Source organism: Pempheris klunzingeri, chromosome 13 (genome assembly GCF_042242105.1).
Source record: "Pempheris klunzingeri isolate RE-2024b chromosome 13, fPemKlu1.hap1, whole genome shotgun sequence".
Lineage (NCBI taxonomy): Eukaryota > Metazoa > Chordata > Actinopteri > Acropomatiformes > Pempheridae > Pempheris > Pempheris klunzingeri.
The window spans coordinates 1,850,899-1,872,833 of record NC_092024.1 but is presented as its reverse complement, the minus strand read 5'-3'; the positions used below and the strand labels follow the sequence as shown (position 1 = coordinate 1,872,833).

At 44.1% G+C, this 21,935-nt stretch overlaps 2 protein-coding genes across 4 annotated transcripts in view; both read left to right on the top strand.

Moving 5' to 3' along the window:
• The window catches only part of ldlrap1b (low density lipoprotein receptor adaptor protein 1b), a 31,256-nt gene extending 12,626 nt beyond the window's left edge, over window positions 1-18,630 (top strand). The window contains exons 2-9 of one of the 2 annotated variants that reach the window (XM_070842963.1): window positions 2,374-2,516; window positions 3,523-3,635; window positions 6,525-6,639; window positions 7,637-7,709; window positions 11,152-11,247; window positions 13,625-13,719; window positions 14,166-14,200; window positions 17,282-18,630. In XM_070842963.1, the coding sequence (XP_070699064.1) occupies window positions 2,374-2,516; window positions 3,523-3,635; window positions 6,525-6,639; window positions 7,637-7,709; window positions 11,152-11,247; window positions 13,625-13,719; window positions 14,166-14,200; window positions 17,282-17,426 (815 nt within the window). In that variant the 3' untranslated portion in view covers window positions 17,427-18,630. Of the gene's footprint in view, window positions 1-2,373; window positions 2,517-3,522; window positions 3,636-6,524; window positions 6,640-7,636; window positions 7,710-11,151; window positions 11,248-13,624; window positions 13,759-14,165; window positions 14,201-17,281 lie in introns of both variants that reach the window. The other variant, XM_070842962.1, reaches the window with a different exon arrangement.
• Window positions 1-21,935, top strand: part of maco1b (macoilin 1b) — a 194,812-nt gene that overhangs the window by 29,181 nt on the left and 143,696 nt on the right. The window lies entirely within an intron of this gene.

The following is a 21,935-nucleotide window of genomic DNA, read 5'->3' as shown; positions in this document are numbered from 1 at the left end:
AGGAGCTCAGAGACCTTGACCTTAGAGTGGGCGTTCACTGTCAGACTCACCCATTACTTAAGTATGGGTTTGGTTAGAGTTGCATTTAGAACATTATAAACCCTTCTCTATAACCACTCATGGTTGGCTTGGTTTGGCTGGAGAAGAAAGGAATATTATAGTTTAGCCTCTGCTGCCATTTCCAAGTGGTTTATGCTCCCTGAACAATATGGGTTCTTAAGCTAAGTGATAGTGTTCACGAAGTCTAAATGCCTTCAAAAGACTTTAAAAATACCTCACTTACTGGGCCCACTACTGGGCCATTTTGCAGATGAATGGTATTGTGTAGTTGTAGAGAAAAACCACAGTGAAGTAAGCTTTTGATTATACGTTGAGTTTTTTTGTAATTCTCTCTTTTTTTTTTTTTCTACGTGGACATTGTAAACTGGAAATGCTAATCAAAACCTGTTTCATCATTAAAAGCTAATAGAATACTAAACGTATTTCTCAGTAAAAACTTAATTGAAACCGTTTTTAATGAGCAAGCAAGCAACGCCTTTTATTGTGCCTAGAATGAGCTTGTGAATTTAAAATACATAAAAACAATGTACCCAAAGAAAATTAAAGCACTCAGGCTGTAATGGACTAAACAACTTAAATCTTTATTTGAGTGCTAGCACATTCATCATTACTGAATAATTGGCAGATTGTTTTCTCTCATCAGTCTATAAGTTGTGAGAAAAAAAGCCCCAAATCTCAGTCACATGCCTGTTTGGTCTGACCAAAACAGTTTACTGTCACATATGACTAAGAAAACCAGCCAATGTTCACATTTGAGGAGATAATATCATCTTTGCAGCCTGCAGTTTTCTGTCTGTGGACTAAGTAACTAAGTAACTGTCACACATTTATTGTACAACTAGAGTCAAACTATTCATTCAGTGAACCATCTTTGTCTCTAGAATTATCTAGAATAGTTTCGGTTTAACCCAGAGCCTGAGACCCACGAGAGCGTCGTAAGCTTTTTTACCATTTACAGCCGGCGGCACATGGCTCCCTGGACACAGACATGTTTCTATTTAGATCACTCTGAAGATCCCGGGTGCAATGAAGCCCACCCAGGAGGATGAGTTGTTGTTGGTTTTGCTTTGTGATGAACTGTCTGTGGAGACGATTGGATGTTTCTGCCCCCACTCACTATCACACCTCACAGTGGCAACTCCATAAACCTTTTATGAGCTTCAAGGAGAAGTTAGCATGTTTATTGTTGGAGCAAATGGCTGCTGAATACTGACAAAGCAGTTTGTCGTCCAATCATGGGAACTTCCTCTCAGAAATGTTGTTACCTCTTTGGCTTTATCAGAAAACTGTTTATGTGGCCGGTTTCTGATTGACTCACATCTGGTCTGTTTGAAAACTGCTGAATGTTGAAGATTGTGTGCGGACTGTCAGCATAAATCGAACACTAATCCTAATGATTTGGTGTTATTTTGAAGGCAGGTCAGTTCACACAAGTTGTTCTGTTCTGTTTCACTGCTCCCTCTCTGGTCCTGTGACCAGCCCCCCCCCCCCTGCTGTCTTCCCACCGATATGATATAATATGATATGATGAGAAGGACATCGCCTTGAGCAGCTCATGCGGCAGCCTCTGATAAAAGAAATAAAACCACAGCGTTTCATTCTCTACAAAAATGTACAATATTGAGTCCTGGATGAGTATCATTGTCTAGTACGCTGGAGGAGATGATGTTTTATGAATGACTTTCACTGGCAGTAGTTGGCAGGATTGTAAATGAGTTCTGGCAAACAGTCGAGAGAGACCAGTTTTATCTCCTGACTCCTGACTGTGAAAACATTGACATTTCAAAACCTGACCTAATTTAGTGCCACAGAGTCTGGAGTGGTTGTAGGTTAAATTGCAAATAAGTGCCTGCATCTCCTCATCTAACGAGGTTACAGGTTACGTGTGTAAAGCGGTAAAACCATTGCCAAAAAAAACCTCTGTTTGAACCTCATAAACTTAAACTAGGCCACCAGCGGTGAGCAAAGTTCAACACCTCCTGCCTCCCAATGCCAGTCTCCTCTTGAAGACTTGAACTGTGAAGCTGCTGCACAAAGTGTTGTGTTTGCAGCATGGAGGTACTTAGCCCCCCATTTTCCACAGACCTCAAACCCTTGAACTATGTTAAGACTCTACAAAGACAGCATTCTGAAACGACACATAGCCATGCTCATTTTTTATGTCAAGAGCTAAAATTTAAAGGATTCATTATCAGTTACATCAGAGAAGCAAAGGGTTGTGATTTCTGGCTGTCTGGATAGGACGTGTAGTGGCTATCTGCGATTTGAGTGAGGTGGGCAGAAGTGTCAGTGGTGTGTGTTTGTCACCTGCAGAGCTTCCAGAGAACTGGACGGACACGAGGGAGACCCTTCTGGAGGGCATGGTGTTCCAGCTCAAGTACCTGGGGGTCACAATGGTTGAGCAGCCCAAAGGAGAGGAGCTGTCTGCGGCTGCTGTCAAGAGGATAGTGGCCACGGTGAGAGACAACACACACACACACACACACACACAAATGGAAGAGCTTAAACATACAGTACCAGAAATCTCATGTCAGTGCACTGCTATTTAGAAAACTGTTCCCAGAAAATGACTTTCTCTCTGACACTTACAATGTCTTTCCCACATCATCACTTTTGCTGTTTGGAAGTCATGATCATCTGGTAGTTTTCTCCTGTTCATGACCTGACTGACACCTCAGTAAAAAGTGCCCCCCCCCCCCCTAGACCCTGGGGCTCAGGCTGACATTTAGAGGAGGCTGCAATTAGGCTGGACCCTGCTGCTCAGTATATGGCTCAGCCAGCTTTATCATGGTGGAAAAGGCTTAATGTTATTGGATCTGGCAGCTCAGTGGATAATGAAGTTAGTGGCGGCAGAGTGGTGGGACTTGGGACACGGTGATGTATGGAGAGGAAGGCAGAGGCTCTGATTGGACCTAATCTGTTGGCTGCCCTTGGTGTCGCTCTGCAAAGGATGTTAGGCTGCTGAATGGGATATTTTTTAAAATTGCTATATTGTGTAATAGGTGCACTTGGTGTAAAGTAATATTTTGCCCAGCCGTGGTTGGAAAAGATGTCATTTACTCAGAGTTGCTGCGTCTGAGGTTCTGACTCACACATGTGTTAAATATTCTTAAAAATCTCCTCTTAAAGTTTTGTGTTTGTTTAGATGATGTCCTTATTAATTGGCTTATGGCATGTGCACTTCTTACTACTAATGAAGCTAGCAGCTCAGATTATTTTCTGTCTGTCACATCTCTGAGTATTAAGCTGATCCTTTGATTGGCATCATTTGACTTTCAGTCTGGACTCCATGAAAGCTTGATGACAGGAAGATTTCCTTCTGACTTGATTGTTTATTGAATATTTGAATATTGGTTAGCATGTGTAATTTACATGAATGCAAGGTTGACTCTTAGCTAGATTGTCTTTTTCCCCTTTCTTATCTCTCTGTTTCCTCATTTCTCCTTCTTCTCTTCCTTCCAGGCCAAAGCCAGTGGAAAAAAACTCCAGAAAGTCACATTACAGGTCTCCCCACGCGGAATCATCCTGTACGACAGTGCCTCTAACCATCTGATAGAAAACATCTCCATATACAGGTCAGCCATCCTCCTGCGACTGTCCAGGACATTTTGTGTCCCAGACTGAGTTGGGCGGCTCCGGTTAAGAAACGCTTTCGCCCGAAGTTTGTCCTCATCACCTACAATAAAAGTTATTATTCCCTCTTTGCTCCCATCTGTCTCCGGATGGATTGGAGTGTAAGGAGGTGTGGTGTAAATAGTTTCTGTGTGTGAGAGGACTTGGCCTATCAGCAGTATATCTCATCAGTCTCACCTCTCTTGGGAGCACTATAACAGCTGTATGTCTGAGCTACACACACACACACACACACACACACACACACACACACACATTGTTTCTGGTAAATGCCTACAGATCTCACTTGCCTGCCACAGCCTGCACCCTTAAAGCTGCCTAACCTTCATTGGCCTCGAGCTTATGAGCCAAGCTTGAATCACTTTTCAAGTCTACATATCAAGCAGAGACGGGACTTTCCATCACTTTTCCAAGCATGAGCAGGCTTATGTTGAATAATTTCCTCTAAAAGCTGGCAGATTGAGGACATCGTCTCACTTGTTGTCAGCCACCCCAGAACTGTTTGAGTGACAAGTTGTCTACGCTGACCGTGTTTTTGGCTTTCCAGAGTCACCTTGAGATGTTCCTCTATTTTTCTGTTCCATTCTTCAAACCTGTTCAATCTCTCGGCCGCACAGCTTGGAGCAATCAGGATGGAGTTAATTTCTCAGGCATGCAGCATTTTATCTATATTAAAAATCTGGTCTCTACATCACTGGGCTGTTTTTTTTTTTTTCAGATTTAACCTGAGGAACATTGCACACAGAAGTCCGTCAAAAGAGGGGAAAAGCAAAATAAGAAACGACAAATGTCTCACAAATTGAATAGACAGGGTGTGTATGTTACTGTAAGCTCTAAGTGCCTCCAGACTTACAGATCAATTGTTCAGATCAATTATTATTACTATTAGTTTTTTGATTTTGATGATTAGGACTGCTGCTCAAGATAATTACTGTTTTCAGTCATTGTTTGGTCTATAAACTGCTTGTTTTGTGTGGCCAACAGTCCACTCTGTAATCTTCACATCTTAGGAGCAGGAATCAGATAAGTTTTTGCATTTTTGCTTGAAAAAATGACTTCTAGTGTTTAGTTGATTATCAAAATGACTTAGCAATTTTGCAACTGATTAAATGGGGACTTTCAAAGTCTGACATTGTGCCCCCTCCCACCATTAAAAGTACAACTAAGTATTTTCAGTGTCTGTGGGGAATATGTCCATGGATACAGAGATTGCACTCACTAATTCACTGAATTACTTTGATTCTGGAAAAAACTTTTTTTTTTAGGCATGTTCTGGACTTAAACAGCATTTTTGTCATGATTGCTTTGTGGATTAATGGATGTTTAAAAAGCTCAATAAGTATAAGTTACACTGAATCTCAATATGTGCACAATGTCTGTGTGTTCAGACTTGACTGACTCTGAAGAAGCAGCTTAAGTACCTTAATAGCCTCCATGAGCAGTGTGTCACAACTGTGCTGCTGCTAATAGCGTCAGGGTCAAATGTGTAGGCAAACAACTTTGTGTTGTTTTTTAAAACACCGACATGCACCTATATCTTTCACCTCACGCAGTATCTTTCCCTCATGTCTCTCCCTCTGTGCCTCACAGTTTGAACACATCTGAGTTGTGGTGAGTAGCTGGTGTTCAAGAGTACCCAATGCATACAGGCCCCTTTTTGACAATGCACCTGCACCAATTAATGGATTCTTTCACGTGAAGAATATGAGGTAAATACTACAGCGATTAAAAGGCTGACTGAGTGAGGTGAGTTCAGCTGTGACCTCAGGATGGTGTGAAGACATAAAGCAGCTGCTTGTATCTCGCACCCCATTGGAGCTCTCATCCCCAGACATCTGCTAAGAAGATGGATGACCAATAAAAGAAATGGATTTGCAGAGACACCCAATTTCCCCGACGCCCTCCCTCCAAAACATTTGCCCGTAAATCCTGGGTGTGTTGAGCAGAACGCAGCTGTGATTCTTAAACCTCTTCAAACATTTCCTCCCTTGTGTTTATTTATTTATTATTTCCACACCTCACACTCCTCAGTCATTAGTTAACAGAGTGTGTGAGTGTGCCACAGTGAAGTTTGAGCACAGTGATGATGCCCGAAGGGGAAAGGAAGGACAGATGGCAGACATTCATTATAACCTTCCTCCGTCGTTTTGGTTGTCCCTCCCCAACTGGCCAGTGTACCCGTCACTTTGATATTACAATAATGACATGATGATCAAAAAGTGGAGAAAGGCTATTTGTGGAGCATTACAGCTCAATTTAAATCCCCTCTCTGCACCTGAGACTGACAAGAATGATACCTTTCTCACATGCAACACAGAAGAAACAATCTCACCACAGACGACGACCTTCTACGCCCCAACGAGACGGCAGCAATCACCTCTGTCTGCACGAGCCTTTTCGTGTACCCTACAGGGCCCGGGCCCAATCTGAAAGGTGTCATTTAAAACTGCGTGTGTCGAGGTTTTTAAACAGGTGGACACAGTGGGAGTGTGATGTTTGTAACTTGTTTGAAGAGCAGAAAGGAACGGCACAGATGTCCACCACGTGTTCAGTTCACTGTTCAGCTCAGTACCTGCACACAGCTGGAGTGTGTGTTTGATCATGTGCTGAGCGGAGAGATTGTGAAGTGCAGCTGGCCTCAAAAATACCAGGGATTTTTTATTTTTTTCTACAACAGTTAAGATGAATGCTAGAATGGACAGTTTAAATCAGATTGCTGTACTGGCTTAAGGGCTTAGTGCAGATGAAGTTGCACAATGGCCCCACTTTGAACTGTGATGACTATAGTCATAGACTTAGTTTTTATTAAAGTGTGTGTGTGTGTCTTTCAGAATATCATATTGCACAGCGGACAAGATGCATGACAAAGTGTTTGCCTACATCGTCCAAAGCCAACACAATGAGACTCTGGAGTGTCACGCCTTCCTCTGCACTAAGAGAAAAATGGTATGTAAATGAGTTCATGCAGTTCTGTGTCTTTCTGTGAGTTTCCCACTGAGTGCAGGCTGTTTGAAAACAACTGGATCCAATATTTACTGCTCTTTCTATTTCTCATTTCCAATTAAAGGAGTTATTTAACATTTATGGGAATACACTTGTTTGCTACCTAGTGTATGCTTAGCCTATCAAAAATATCCTGCTTTTAAAAACTATTAGCACTTGTATCTTGTTTTTTAAGATTGGGGGAAATATTCCCACAAATACCTGCACACCTGCAGGCAGGCAGGTGAATATGTTTCACCTTTGGAAAGAGCCAGGTCAGCTGCTGGCTGTGCCTTATATGTAGCATATAGACTATGGAATGGTTATGTTGGGATTTACGACTAAATCTCAGCAAGAAGGCAAACAAGTGGTTTTCCTAAACCTAGAAGTACTCCTTTCATGCCATAAAGGCTACAGATTATTTGCGGTGCGGGATTCTGCATTCAGGTATCAGCTTTTGCTCCTGGCAATCTGTGGAAAGCGCTTCATGCAGAAGCCGAGACCTGAGGAGGACTGCACCGCCACTTTGGACCCCACTTTACATGTATGTGTGCAAATGTCCAAGTATGAAGTCAGGAGAAAGACGAGGAGTGAGAACATGAAGGGCGGGGAGGCTGTCATCCCTCTCTGGCATTCCCTCCATCCCTGGAGGTTTGCAGAACGAGTGAGCCACTCCCTCCTCTTCCTTCCCCTCACTAATTTAGTTCTGGTCAAAAGGCCACGTATCCTCCCAGTTACACAAACAACTCGTCATGGAGCTCACTGGTTTCTCTTCCTCCTCTTCAAGTGTCTGTGAAGAACTTAGTGACAAGTTCCTGTTTTGTCACGGCCATAACTCCTCGATTTCCTCGAGTTTCCTCCGTGGATCAGATGCATGTTACGAGTATTATTCATCGTCCTTTTTTTTTCCTCTTAACCTCTCTGTGTGACTGCTGTCTGTCTCTCTGCCTCCCTCCAACAGGCCCAGGCAGTAACCCTAACAGTGGCTCAGGCTTTCAGAGTGGCGTTTGAATTCTGGCAGGCTGCCAAGGAAGGTACGCATGGTCACCCCCGACGACCAGAGGAGTGTGACGGATGAGTGAAAACGTTCCTCTCCTCTTCCCTCTCCTCCCCCACTGTTGTTATTCTCTCCACTTACCGTGGACATCCTTTCTCTCCCTTCTTAGTGGCCAAACAATGATCCACTCTTCCACCCAGTCCTGTCCAATGTGGAAACTTTCATTTTCTGATGTCCTCCTGGTCTTGGCCTTGACACCCTTTGGAGGGGTCATATGAAATACAGGAGGACTGTTAGGCTGTTCCTGCCAGTCACTGTTGTCCTACACACACTCACACTCACACACACACACACACACATACAGTAGAGGAATGTCCCCATTGATTGCACCAGTCCCTCCACAGTGGTTAAATCATCACCCAGAGAGCACCGAGGCCTGTTTTACTTTAGTGACGCCTCTTTATTACAGAGAACTCAGTCACGGCTAAAGACTCATCTAGGTATCGATGTGGGGAGGGGTGGAGAGGATTTAAAGTTAGCCTGAAGCAGAGGTGGGCGACTGGATTAAATCCTCTGTTTCCTCTTACTGTGAGAAAGGGACTCTGTTTGGGAGCTGTGGGAGTTTCCCTTTTTTTTTTTTCACATTAGATTATATTTAGAATTTCCTGTTTCATGTCAACCTCGTAAAGCCCCCCCCTTTTTTTTAATAGTAGCCCACACTGAGGAGACGGTGCGGTGTGTTCAGGCGCCGCCGTGGACGCAGCAGGCAAAGTGCTGTGTAAGGATGATGGTGTCACGCATTCTTTCGAACAGCTCAGCAGAACATGCATGTAATTTACTGCATGTTTGACTCCAGTGTAAATGAGCAGTTCTTGCCACCTAATATTGGTTTGTACATCATGACCCCCCCCCCCCCCTCATCCTCCCTCCCTCCTCCCTCCTACCATCTTCATCATCTTTACATGCGCGCTGCCTTGTAGAGGCTCTTTGAATTTTTGTGATTATCCATTGTTGCCGTCCGTCTTGTTTTGCACCTGGCACGTTAAACCCCCTCCCACCCCCTGTTGAGGCACACACACACACACACACACACACACACACACACACACACACACACACACACGTGCACGCGCTTCTGTTTATTATAAAGAGGGAGATGGGTGAAGAAGGGGAGAGAGATTGAGGGAGGTGGGGTGAGGAGAGAGCGCAGGAGAGCATGAAAGGTGTGGCAGAGAGGGGTGTTGGGGTGGGGAGTGTGTAAGAGAGAGAGGAAAATGATTGTGCGCGTGTGTCAGCGGGAGCTCAACCCCCTGACAGATTCAGTGTTGGTGCCATTGATCCTGTCTGGCGCAGAGGCGAGTTTATTTATTCAGTCCTTTAGAGACACACACTTGCACTGTATGAAAATTCTAGCAGCCTCTTTTATTTACTCCACATCTCTACCCCTTCCCTCTCTGCGTCTTCTATTCCTGCTGTGGTGCTGAGGAATGTTTTAATGTGGGCGCATTTCCATCTCGGGGAGGGATTATTTTCCCTAAGATCAAGGCCACGGGCCCCTTTCCTCACGCCTCTTCGTTTGGTTGTGGAGTATGAAATCTGCCTTCACTGCTCTCTCCTTCTCTAGTCTCTCTCTTCACCTCTCCACATCCACATTTTCTAGGCGGGCCCAGTAACCCGTTTAATTTGCCGAGCTGTTTTCTCCAAGCTCAGAAGCAATGTCGCTGATAAAGAACTGATGCCTCGCTTGTAGCAGGGGGGTTACAGAGGGGAAGGGAAGACATTTTTTTTCAAAAAAGAAGTAGTGATGTTCTCTGGTGGCAGAGAAGAAGAGAGAGAGACAGGGAGAAGGAGAAAAACATCCTGTCGACTGTTTCATTAAAGTTACAAGACCTCGGAGGATCAGGGCAGGATGAAGAGGGGGTATCTACAGTATGTCTGTCTAGTTTGCTGCAAATTCTCCACCACCACCCACAGTGGCTCCACCACATCCTGACCCACATACTTTCCTATGATACAGCTTCCATCTCTGTTCATAGAATATTCACTGTAAACACAGCAGCTAGCTTTGATCTGGTATATCTTCAAGTTGCTTCCGTGTTTAGCAGGAGTCTAATTCTCAAGTCAGACAGAAAACTACGCCCCTGAGAGGCCATGGGGGACACACAGGTGCCCGGGGAAATATTTGTAACACTGCAATCACTAAGATACCTGGGCTCATGGGAAATGGGATTTTTTTTTTTTTTTTTTGGACCAAGAATGTCGATGAATTAAAAACACCTTCTTGCTGCAAGCAGGTCTGTTTAGGACGGACAGAAACTGCCTTTTAATGTGAAACTAAAGTGTTAGTTGCAGTGAGTCAGCGTCCTCATGTTTTTCTGTGTGATTTGTGTGGTTTGTTTGTGCATCTGCCTAACCCCATGGGAAAGGGTGATATCTTAATTAAGACACAGATGGGTGTTAATGTATGCATTTGTGACTCATACATTGAGCAATATTTGACGCCTTGTGTGGGACGCACAGGGATCTACTTGCTGCCCCTGCAGAAACTGTTGGCTTCACAATGTGACATGTTATTGTAAAGGGAAAATGCAGCTTCTGTGGTAATATTTCAAACTTTGAATGTGTTTATGTGCCTCATAACGTGCAGACGGAGACTGGTCCTCAGTGAGAGCACACTCGAGCTTATTTGGCTGGATAGTAATGATAATGAAGGGTATTTCAACTTAATAACAGCAGGTATTTTTATAGGGTCTTATATGTTATTGTTTTCTGTGAGGTTATTTTAAATAATAGGCTGTAATATTTGTCTTAAATAACTACGATGAAATGTGACTGCTCTGCTACAAATTATTACAAGCTGCACCATTCCAGCTCGATGGGGCAGTATTTACATAGGCTTTACAACAGTACATCTGATAACAGTTCATCTGATAACAGTACATCTGATAACAGTTCATCTGATAACAGTACATCTGATAACAGTACATCTCATGCGTCTACAGTAGCACAATTGCAATGCCATTTATTTATTTTTTGATCGTCCCACACCAATGTGATCTATGCATACAATTATGGTCTCACGCTGATTTAGTACTTTTAGTGCTTGTTTAAATCTCAGCTTAGGTCAAAGGCGCTTCTGAAATGTTTGATAGATACTGGCCCTGAAACCAGTCTGGGCTGAGTGTTAGAGATCAGTGTTGTGCAGGAAATACAATGACAGCTGGTTTCAGTTGCGGTATGACTTTGTTGTTGCCTCTCAGTTTCAGCCAGCTTAACTTTATCTGCCAATTGACTGCTGCTAATTTGTTTGCACACATTACATGCTTGGGTAGTGAAACGAAAAGGAAACAGTTCCTTTAGTGATGCACTGCAAGGGCACTCACCCGGTGCTCACAAGTTCCAGTGTCCTAGTCTGCTTGTCTTCACAGACTTTTCTTTTCCTTTGTGTCTTCCTCTATGCCGCGTTGTTCCCGGCACAGAGAAGGAGAAGCGAGTGAAGTCGGGCTCAGACGGAGAAGGAGCCAGCAACTCTCAGTCGGACAGCTCGGCCAGTCTGGGCAGCCTGAAGGGAGGAGGTGAGTCATGTCACCCATCATCACGTCTTCCTCTCTCTCCCTCGCCCTGTGTGTCACAGCAAGCGTAGCCCCGGGGGAAGGTTGGTGTATATTGAGGCCACACAACAGCTGACAACAATCTGCATCTTTCTAGATTATTCTTTCTCACTAGCGGCTTTACAGTGAGCAGCTAATGACATTTTTAGGTGATCATGTGTGACGATAATGGCAATGATGACGCTTTGTTCAGTTTGAAAACATTAAGCCCCCTTGCCGTGTTGTAGGTCCATAAACGCTAAGCTTGGCACCACATTTTATGATGATAGAGAGCTGTCTCGTGGACAAACGGTCATTTTCTGTCTGACTTTGGGAGCACAATTACAGCCCTGTTTGTGTCAAAAGCATGAAAGACGCCTACATTTTGTGTGACCTCATTGTTGCGATCAGATTTACTAAGATTTCGGGACTAGAGGCGCGGTCCATGTCTTCTAAACACACACTTGACATCCAGTGAGCCAGACAAGCTCAAGGCATTATTAGTTCCATGTATTGTCCACAGCATGAGACACAATGCAGTGAGGAGCATCCTGTTGCCAGCGGCACAATGCCTGTACACTAAGGCCTCATAATGCGTTCTGTGCGTGCCTTTTTCCTGTCACACGTTTTATGCCTGAAAACCCCTGGAGGTTGCAGTTTGAGATGGAGGCGAACATCTGAAAACATCAGCTTTGCACTGAGCCAGAGAGGGATCTCTCTAAATCTGTTCTGACACTTTATCTGGGGCTGTGGCCCTGAATGTGTAGCGTTTTTCAGCCGGTTTTAAGGATGATCCCCAGCGAGAAGACTCAAAGTAGGACTTGGAAACGGATCCTATCAACAGAGGGGCTGGGTGAGCGATTTTGGACTGACATTATCCCGCTGACCATTCGGTGGGTCATGTGGCTGCCAGCAGATTGTTTTTCTGTCAAGCAAATTGGCGCAGTTGTACAGCAGAGCAGTGCGTGGCAGAAGCTTGTGAATGGCTTTTGAAACAGGCGGATCATTTCTCTTCTGCCAGAGGACAGCAGAGCTTTAGAGCTATGACAAGGTTACATGTACGTACCCTTCACTTTGTCTGATCAAATGGCACACCACTGAGTCAGACGGACTCTCGGGATCAGTGGTGCTGTCAGAGGTGAGTCAGCGGATTCATGAGACGTGATACGTTCAACGCTCTCCCCCGGCGCCAGGCCTCTCACTGTGGCAGCAACATATAAAGGCCACTTCCTCCTGTGCTGTGAGGAAGGGACTTTTCCTGCTGGAGACTGATCTTCACTCATTCATCCCCTCTTCACAGAGGAGCTAATTATTTTCATTATCCTTATTTCTCTTCTTATTTCTCCATTAATGGTTTCAGTCTATAAAAGGTATAGTGAAAAATGTACAGCCCAAAGGGACATCTTGTTTGTTTTGTCTGACCAACAGTTCAAAATAGAAAGTCAGTTCATTTACTGTCATAGATGGCAAAGAAAAGCAGCTGGTCCTCACATTTGACAAGCTGGGACCTCCAAATATTTGGCGTTTTTTCTTGGAAAATGACTGAAAGTTGATTTAATTTATTAAAAGGAAAATAACTGGTTCATTGTCTCAATGTGCCAGCTGGGTCTTGAACTGGCCTTAACACCTAGGCCATTAAATCATTAGCATTAGATGAACCTCGACCCCTCCTCTCTTTCTCCTTGAATGACGGTCCCAGTCCCTCCTTCAGAACAGCAGAATACTCTAAATGCCTTTGAGCCCATGCTGACAGAGAGGACAGGTTAAAGGGAGCTGCCACTGCATGTGAGCCTCTCTTTTGAGGAACGTAAGAAATGGGGAAGTTTCAGCATTGGAGAGCGAGCAGCTGGGCAGTGCTAGCATGAGAGGAGTTATTGGGTTTCTGCTATTCTCTACGGACAACATTAGCTTAAAGACTAGACACACATTATTGACACACATTAATCATCAGACGAGGCCATTACAAGCCAATCCCATTACAGATCAGCGGTGTCACCGTGCTTAGGCGTGCATGTCAGGGGGTTACTCAGTGCTCACTTATCACAAAGTGACAATCCACAGATGGCTGCATCGGTGAGTTACATTAGAGGCTTAATAAGGAAAAGTGCAGCTTAACAAATAGCGCGGCACCACAAACTTTGTGCATGCACGCTGCTGTTTATTGTTGCATGAGAGTATGATAATCGCCGGATCCAATCAAATGGCTATTTGGAGCAAATGTATCTTCATTATTACCCCGCTGTCTCTGGGTTAGGAATTCATTCTAATGGTGACTGTGGATGTTCGCAAGTGAATTCTAACGCACTCAAGCGTACGTTTCTAAAATGTCACTTGTTTTTATTGTGCTTGTTTTGTATTACAGAGGTAGCCACAGCAAAACTCCTGGATTTGGCGGAGGGAGCCAACGCGGCGCTGGTCCACTCAGGAACAAAGCAGACTGAATCGGACCCCTTTATGGTGCATAATCACGCAACAGAGAACAACAATACTGTATGGGTAAGACATGAGTCGGGCAGGTCCGTGAGGTTCAGCTGTTCAGGCTTGATAAGATGGGAGGAGAAGAATGCCATGCGGGAAGCACTGGTTAATTATCCAGAGTGCCTGGTGATGTACTGTACCTGTTGTATTCAAAGGAGTGCGTCCTAGACTTGTACAGCTGCTGCGTAGAGTCAGACAATAACCCATTGAACAGAGCTGGCCTTATCAAACGGTCACATAGCTGCAGAGGGCGTGGGGCTGCAAGTAGCCCAGACTAACCTTCCAAGAACAGTGAGGCTTGTGAAAAGTGGCGACTGTGCATATGTGTGTGTGTGTGAACATCTTGAGAATAAGCACCATTTACTCATCATCTCTCTAGACATAAAGTTTGTCTCTAACCAACATGTCCGTGTTCTGTGTGGCAGGAGTTGGAGGACGGCCTGGACGAAGCTTTCTCAAGGTGAGGACCAGTGTGGATTCAGGGTTTTTCCCCAAAGCCAGGGCTCTGTTTAACAGCTACACAAGCTGCTGTTCTGGAAATAACCACCTGTGGTTTGAGCTGCAGTAAAACACTGCCTCTCCCTCCGCTCGCCTCACCCCAGTTCACTCCCACGGGCGGGAGGCCGGCTCAGTTTACGGGACCCAGCACAGCCAACACCCACCCTGAGTCATGCTGCTTTTGTAGGCTCCATTTACAGCCGCTGCGGGCCCACACAGTGATTTCACATGAACTCAGGAAACCTGTGATTACAAATGGGTGCTGCTGAGGGACGCGGTGCTTGGTATTTGTAGCAAAAACCCAGAGGAAAGTAGTGCTGAGTATTACCATCGGAGGAGAATAAAAGCACAAGAAGAAAAACTCAAAAGAAAGATGAGGTCCCATCATTTTCAGGTGCTTTGTCCGTGCTGATTGGAATTCCTGAAACTGCCCCTGCTGTCAACAGACTAATCAGAATGGAGATGGAGTCCTGTGTGATTAATGTTTCAATTTAGCGTGTTTCAGCAGGACGCTCAGATAAGCTGTGGTGGTCTGCTGTCAGGCCGCACGGAGCGGCCATTTACAGCCGCTTGTTTTGGATCGGCGTAAAGAATCATTCAACACTTTGCTAGTGCAATTATTTCCTTTGGCACTGCTTCTCACTCCCCCTGCTAATTCAACAGCGGCCTTTCTTATTCTCTTTCACTTAGTGAAAGGGAGGATTGCCTCTACAGCGCTAAGAGGCCATTTTAGCCCTGTTATCAGGTGATTATTTGTCTGCGAATGCTGTAATTACACCCTGACGCCGTTAATCTCCCGCTCTGCTCGTGCTGGGAGCATCCTCATTAATCACAGATGCATCCACGTGTAGATTTCTGAACTGAAGGAACTTCAGGAGCCCAAGGGCCAGGTTGACATCTTTGACCGTCAGGAGAAGCAGGTCGTACTGGTTAATGTTGGGGTCAGAGCGGGAGAGGCAATTGGAGACAGTTGACGGTTGAATATTACAGAGTGATGGTGTTTCTCTCATCTTGACTGTATGGTACATATCATTTTGCATGAGGCTTAAAATAAGATCTGGATTAATGGACAGCTCAGAGCTAAGGAACATACCGTATTTTTCGGACTAGTCAGGAGCCTCGCGGAGTACCGTAATACGTACTGTGCTTCAACATAATATTATTTAATTTTATGTGTTACATCTGAACAATGTTGAGAGTTATTGTGAATGAGTTGAATAAAGTTTGACTTATCTGACTGTTTTGTTTCGCTTAAGGCGCCTTATAATCCGGTGCGCCTTATAGTCCGAAAAATACGGTAAATGTGCCTCATCACAGCTGTTTTTGGATAGAAAGCCTATAAACAGCAAGCATTTGTGGTCAGAGGGTGTAACATATGTTAAGCTGAGAAGCATGCACCATACAACTGCTTTGATCAAATCTAAGAATCCATAATCCATCAGTAGGAAAGCAGAAAGAATTCCCAGCCTCAAAGCCCTCCTCTCCCTGCCCACATGCTGGAGCCCAGAAGTGGCTGCTCCTAACTTTATTCCTTTCTGTTTTTGATATGTGACATTCAACACATTCTCTTAGATGAGCAATCCTGCACTTCTCTTTATTACCTTGTCATGAATTCCTATGTCGGCCTCATTTGAGAGGCTGTGCTGCCATCTGCTGGCGGTGGAGTGTGGCTCACAGTTCCTGTTGATGAGTGGAGAAAAAAAAAAGTGCGATGATGAACATGTGTTTTCTGTCTTGAGGCCTGCTCTCTGATTATTAATACTAATGTTATGGGCTCATATTGGTCGACTCTAAGCGTAAGAATTTTGATCAAAAGTCGCACTGCGGCCACATAAACGTGTCTGTTGACTTTATTATGAGACTGTTAAGAGTAGTTGCGAGTTACATGGTTGCCTGACTTGTGATGTCTCCTTTGCACCCCCAGCCGCAGTCTGGATAGCTTTGAATCCTACTCAGGTAACACTACCATTCACTGGGTCAAGTGACCTCCACCTCATTCTCCCCCAGTCCACTATTCAAGCCTGCTCATCTGTCTGGACTGATTACGACTCTTTCACATTTTCTTTTAAGGCCACATGTCATTAACCGGGATCACTTACAGATACATGGTGGTGGGTGGGTGGGGGGGGCGGGTGTCATTGTCATTCCACAGTTTGGTCCACCCCCGAGCTTCATGAGTCAAGCTTCACTGCCACAGAACCTGACGTAGTCTTCCACTGTGTCCACGTCTTCATCACACATGTGTAACGTGTCTCTGCCTCACATCCATCAGCTCTGCACTCTGTTTGTGCCATGACACCGGATGAGGGGTGTCATGTGGGCACCGATTTATTCTTATTTGTTTGTTTGTTTGTGATCAGTGTTTTTTTTTTTTTTAAAATAAGCTAAAACGACACACCAGATGCCTCAAAAGGCAGTGACAGACCTGAGACACAGGAAACATGGAACACAAAGGTTACACGCTCACACAGCGCTGCAGTAGCCTGCTGCACTGAGACCGACCCCGACAATAAGAAGATCGACAAACACAGCACACAGAGAACATACTTCACTGGCAGATGAAGTGAGCATCACATGTCACATGTCTGGATGGTGATTAGGGATTTGAGCTGATATCTTTATGTGCAGAGATCTCAAGGCCCTTTAATGGAAGAGATGCAGCTCGCCCACTCAGCACAACGTCCCTCCACCTCTCATGGGCTGCCACACTACCCAGCTGAGAGACCCACACTCCGGCTGCTTTAAACAGGCATTCCACGTGTGTGCTGTAGCAGTCACATGCTGCCATCATTAGTTCAAAGGGAATCATTTTGCCGCCACATGTGGCCTTGCTTCGCTTTCATGGTTTTCATTAGATGGGAATGCCACTGTGTGTATAACTCACATGTGTGTCCATACATTCTGTACACACTGTATCTACCATTGTCCACGAGTTGTTCACAGGTTGCATTTTCAATATGATGAAATGTCATTAGTAGTAACAGTAGTTTTGATTGGTTGGTTGGTTGCTAATTAAAACGTCTCCCTTCCTGTGTCCCTCCAGACTCGCTGAGTCTCGCACTAACCCCCAGGTCCTGGACATTGGGGTAAACCCTCAGGACTTCAACACTGAAGAGTGCCTGTCCCCGGACAAATGGGACCAAGAGGACACAGACTTCGCTGCACAAAAAGAAACTTTTGGGTTCTAATACGAAGCCTCTGCCAAGAGGGAGAAAACAGGGAAAGAGCAGAAAAGCGCGGTTGGAAACCGAAGTGAAAAACAGACATTTGTGACACCAGTGAGTTCTCCCAGCTTCTCCCTGCTGCCACGTCCTCTCAGTGGCGCCGCCCATGTGGCTCTCTGATGCGCCTGCATCCATGTGACCAGAGACGGACACCACGAGCAGGCTGCTCACACAACAGGCCAAAGCAATACAAACCAGTCGATCCCTTTGCTATGAGAAAAACATGCAGTCAGTTAACGTTTGTTACAGTCAGTGTATTCCTTCCTTTCTTGTGTCTCTTTACCCACTCACTGTGTGTACTGTGTTTGTGGTATGTGCTTATGTGTATTGCGTTAAAGACGGTGTGAGGGTGTGGGGGGTGTACAGCATATAAACGCACAGAGTGAGATATGAGAGCTGTGATGCGTCAAGTTTGGAACAGTTCATTAAGTGTCATTAAGACAAAGGTCAACAAGGGTGCTGTCCCATGTCAGATTTACTTAGAGATGGAGATGTGGAAGTGGATCAGAGGGAGACAGGCCAGCGATGCAGAACCGTAAAGTCACTACCTTTGTGCTTCAAGGATTCAGCCTTCTGTTGGGCTACAAAAGCTTTAAAAAAACAAAAAACTGTGTGTGTGTTGGTCAAAGACTGTTTATGTGGAAAAATGGAACATAGAACAAAATGACAATCTTATTTTTTTTTTTTCTAATGCAAAATCTATTTTTGCACTCAGCATTCATCCATTTTTAAAAGCACACATTTCATTTAAGGGAATTTAATGTCAATAAGCATCCAGCTCATTATTCAGGCTTCTGTACAGAGCCTCTATCCACTCGTCCCCTCGGACCGCTTCATGTTTCATTGTTTTACAGCTTCTATCACAGTGGATTCATTATGCTTTCCTCACGCTCGGAGCGGGGAGGCCAGAGCTGTTTAGTTTTTACTTTAACATCACAGCCGTTTCTTTGATCGTCTTGTTAATCCAGTGTGATTCATGGAAAACAAAACATGAAGCCCAAGGGGGTGAATGTGTTTTATCAGCACTCTACCACTGTATGTTAAATTATATTGTTGCATTGACTTTACTAGTTTACTTTTTTTTTTTCCAGGGATGGTTCCCAGTGTTGTTTTTGGCATTTGTTTGTGTATGAATTTAATTTAATTTCATTAATTTACATAAATATAATTCAAGGTACAGTTGTGTGTGATGTAATTAATTCAAAATCAGATTTTTTTTCTTTCATGGTATCATGAAAATGACAAACTTTGGCAGTTTGGTTTGATTTGCTGAGATTTTGAGATCCCTGGAAGCTCAAAGCAGCAGTTTGGAAACATGTTAAGCTCATTAATGGACAAACGAGCCCAGAAGCTAAAGCTGCTCTCATCATTCTGCTGCTGAGAAATGGCACAAAGCCATTCAGCAGGTTGCAAATGACAACGTCCTGTGTAAATGTCACACTACAGCCTCTCTGACGGACCAGATTTCTCATGAGGACAGCAGAGCAGAGTGCACAGACGGGTACACTAAGAACAGCTGAGCTAACCAACTTGTTACATTTAAAAATGCTCTGTTTGTTATTTATATTTGCACTGTTAGTCTGACAAAACAAACTAAAGATGTGACCATGAGCTTTAGGAAATCATGATGGGCATCTTTTCACTATTTTCTGACATATTACTGACCAAACAAGTCATTAATTTAACATGACAGGCAGATAAGTCGATAGTGAAACAGTATCAGTATAAGAGTGTTGCCTGAAGGCAGTGGTGATGTTACTGCTCCCTCTTCAGTGAAAGAGTCTCTTTGGTTTCACTGGAAAATACAAACAGGCTTTTTTTCTGGCGACCTTTAACTCTGTCTGTCTCCTGCTGTCAGATTGACCGGCGGCAGCTTTAAATTCCACTCAGAGAGGCACGAGACAGAAGTCAAGTGCAACACACCAACGTGGCCTCATGTTGTTGTCCATCCACACACCATGAGACACACCAACACCAACTATAAGCACCAACTACAAGCATCTACCTGCCTTATTTACCCTCCTGGCTGCAGGCAAAGCCACTCAGGTGGGACTACAGCCAGATGGCACATTAGGTATACACATAACATCAAAATAGAATATAAAGAATGCACAATAAATATTTACATGAATACACATCCCAATCGTAAACCGATAACGCATACACTCAGATAGTCACATATACCCCCCCTTCTTTATAATGGTTTACTCCTGGAGCCCTTAAGCAGGTGCTTGGACACACCTGAGCCTTTAGCCTTCTCTTTATTCGAGAATAAACCACGAGAGGGAGATATGAATATGCTGAGACATACACAGTGTGAACATGTGCAGCAGGTGAAAGTATAGAATAGACAGTGGCACCTGCAGCAGGCCTGTAGATTATAGATACACTATTGATCACATATGTGTCCATACCCTGACACGTCACCTCTTCGCAGCTGAGCACATCTATCAAATGATCAGCCACGAGAAATGAGTGTAACAGCAGGTGGTGCAAGAGAACTGCCGAACCAGAGGGTGAGTTATCAGGTAAGAATCTTTGTTCTTGAATTTCATTTAAAAAAATTTGTATTTACTTGAATTGAATTGTTTTTAATTTCATTTAAATCAGATTTTCTTGAATTTACTTTATTTGAGCTGAAATGATTTCAATGGATGTGAATCAGTTACAGTTATACAGTTAGGGGAGGCATCAACAAGAAGAGAAGTGAAGAGATGAGAGAAAAAGACTACAGAGGAGAAGAGGATAAAGGAGGAAGAAGAGACAAGAAAAGAGCACAAGAAGAGGAGATTCATTCACAAGGTGATTTCATGCAGTGATGAATCACACCTCAGGAGAGGAGAGCGAACCTTCTCAAGAAAAAGGTTCAGACAAATGTTTAACTTCTTAAGAATTAACGTGTATTAATGCTGTTATATCAGAATGATACACATGTACCTGCTCACCTTCATCCAATATGAACTCCTTTGATGTTACTGCCACAAGTTATGGAGTAACCATAGTTACATCAAACCTACCAGATAAACTGATCCAAACTGAACTGCAGAGGAGAGAAACCATGTGTATCTACAGTGGCTTTTTGTTTTTTAGCCCAATCAAATAGGACAAAAAATGTTTAAATAAAAGAGTCCAAATTATAGAAATAATAATGAAGTCCAAAAAAGAGAAAATACCTCAGAATGGTTTCTAATCTTTATGTTTTTCTTCATGGTTTACCTAATTGATCATATGTCTCATGTTGGAAAATCAAGAAGACTGCATTTTTATAGTACTAATACTAATATTTTACACAGAGCAAAATGTTAAACGACGCACAAGGAGTGTAAACCATTTCCTCTCCACATCAGCCTGTGGCTCGTGAACCTGAAGAGAGAGAGAGAGACAGAGAGAGAGTACCAGCCGTGTCGTTGTCAGGCCTCCGTCAGGCCTCCATCCGGTCCTCCGCTGATCTGGGCTGGGTGTGTATTCAGCGAAGGTCCACAGAGTCCGGGCTGATACTCACTGGACTGTGTCACTTCATTCACTGTTGAGGTGAATCTCTTTCTGCAACACAAGCTAAAGTTGTTGTCGGCGTCTGATGATAGGGGGCTAATGGCTGTTGAGTCAGAGCACTTGGATTGTTGTGCTGATAACGAGGTGGCACAGGACGCTCCCCGCTGTCAGAGGGAGCAGCTCAGACATCTAAAACACTCCCTGTGAAACTCAAAAAACAAGAGCAAAGATCAGCCAGTCAAAGCTCTGAAGCACAAGTCAAAAGTTCAGAGTGTTTCCTGCTCCGTGAGGATGCCTACAAAGGCTTCTAATGAACTCCTGGGAGCTAAAGTCAAACACTAAAGTCACCAAAGTCGAGCACCATTTTCTGCATCAGTGCTTCTTCATGCCAGGGAAGCAAACTGGCCTAAAAGACCACTTCATGTCCTATAAGTCAAACTCCATTTCACAGACAACTTGTCACCCTCAGAGGTTATTTTCCAGTCACCGCCGTGTCTGCTTACATTAGTGAAACAACGCTCCTGACAGTGAAGCCCTCAGAACAGGAAACACATCTAAAGCCCATGTGACCAAATCCAGGAAGCTGTTAGTCAACTAGTGTAACCAAAACATGTTATACTAGTGAGACTGCGCTGTGGTACGAGCTGCGTCCTCACCACAGGGAAAAGTTTTCTGTAAAAATGAAGCACTGAAACAAAAACACTGGAAACATGATAAAGAGTTAAACCATGAATAGTATGCTGACTTTATTTTAACTGCAAACCCACTCATTTCAGATAGAATATATTAAAACAAGTAGACACAGTAGACAAAATATTTGTGTAATGCACGGCATGTGTGTAACATCTGAACATATTTAACCCATAAGAACCCCTTTCTCCTTTAAGTAAGGTTATGGAGGATATTAAAATGGACTAAATGGACCAGAATGAAGTTCCTGAGTTAAATTCAAGGATAAAGCTGTGTAGTGAAATTCCCAGA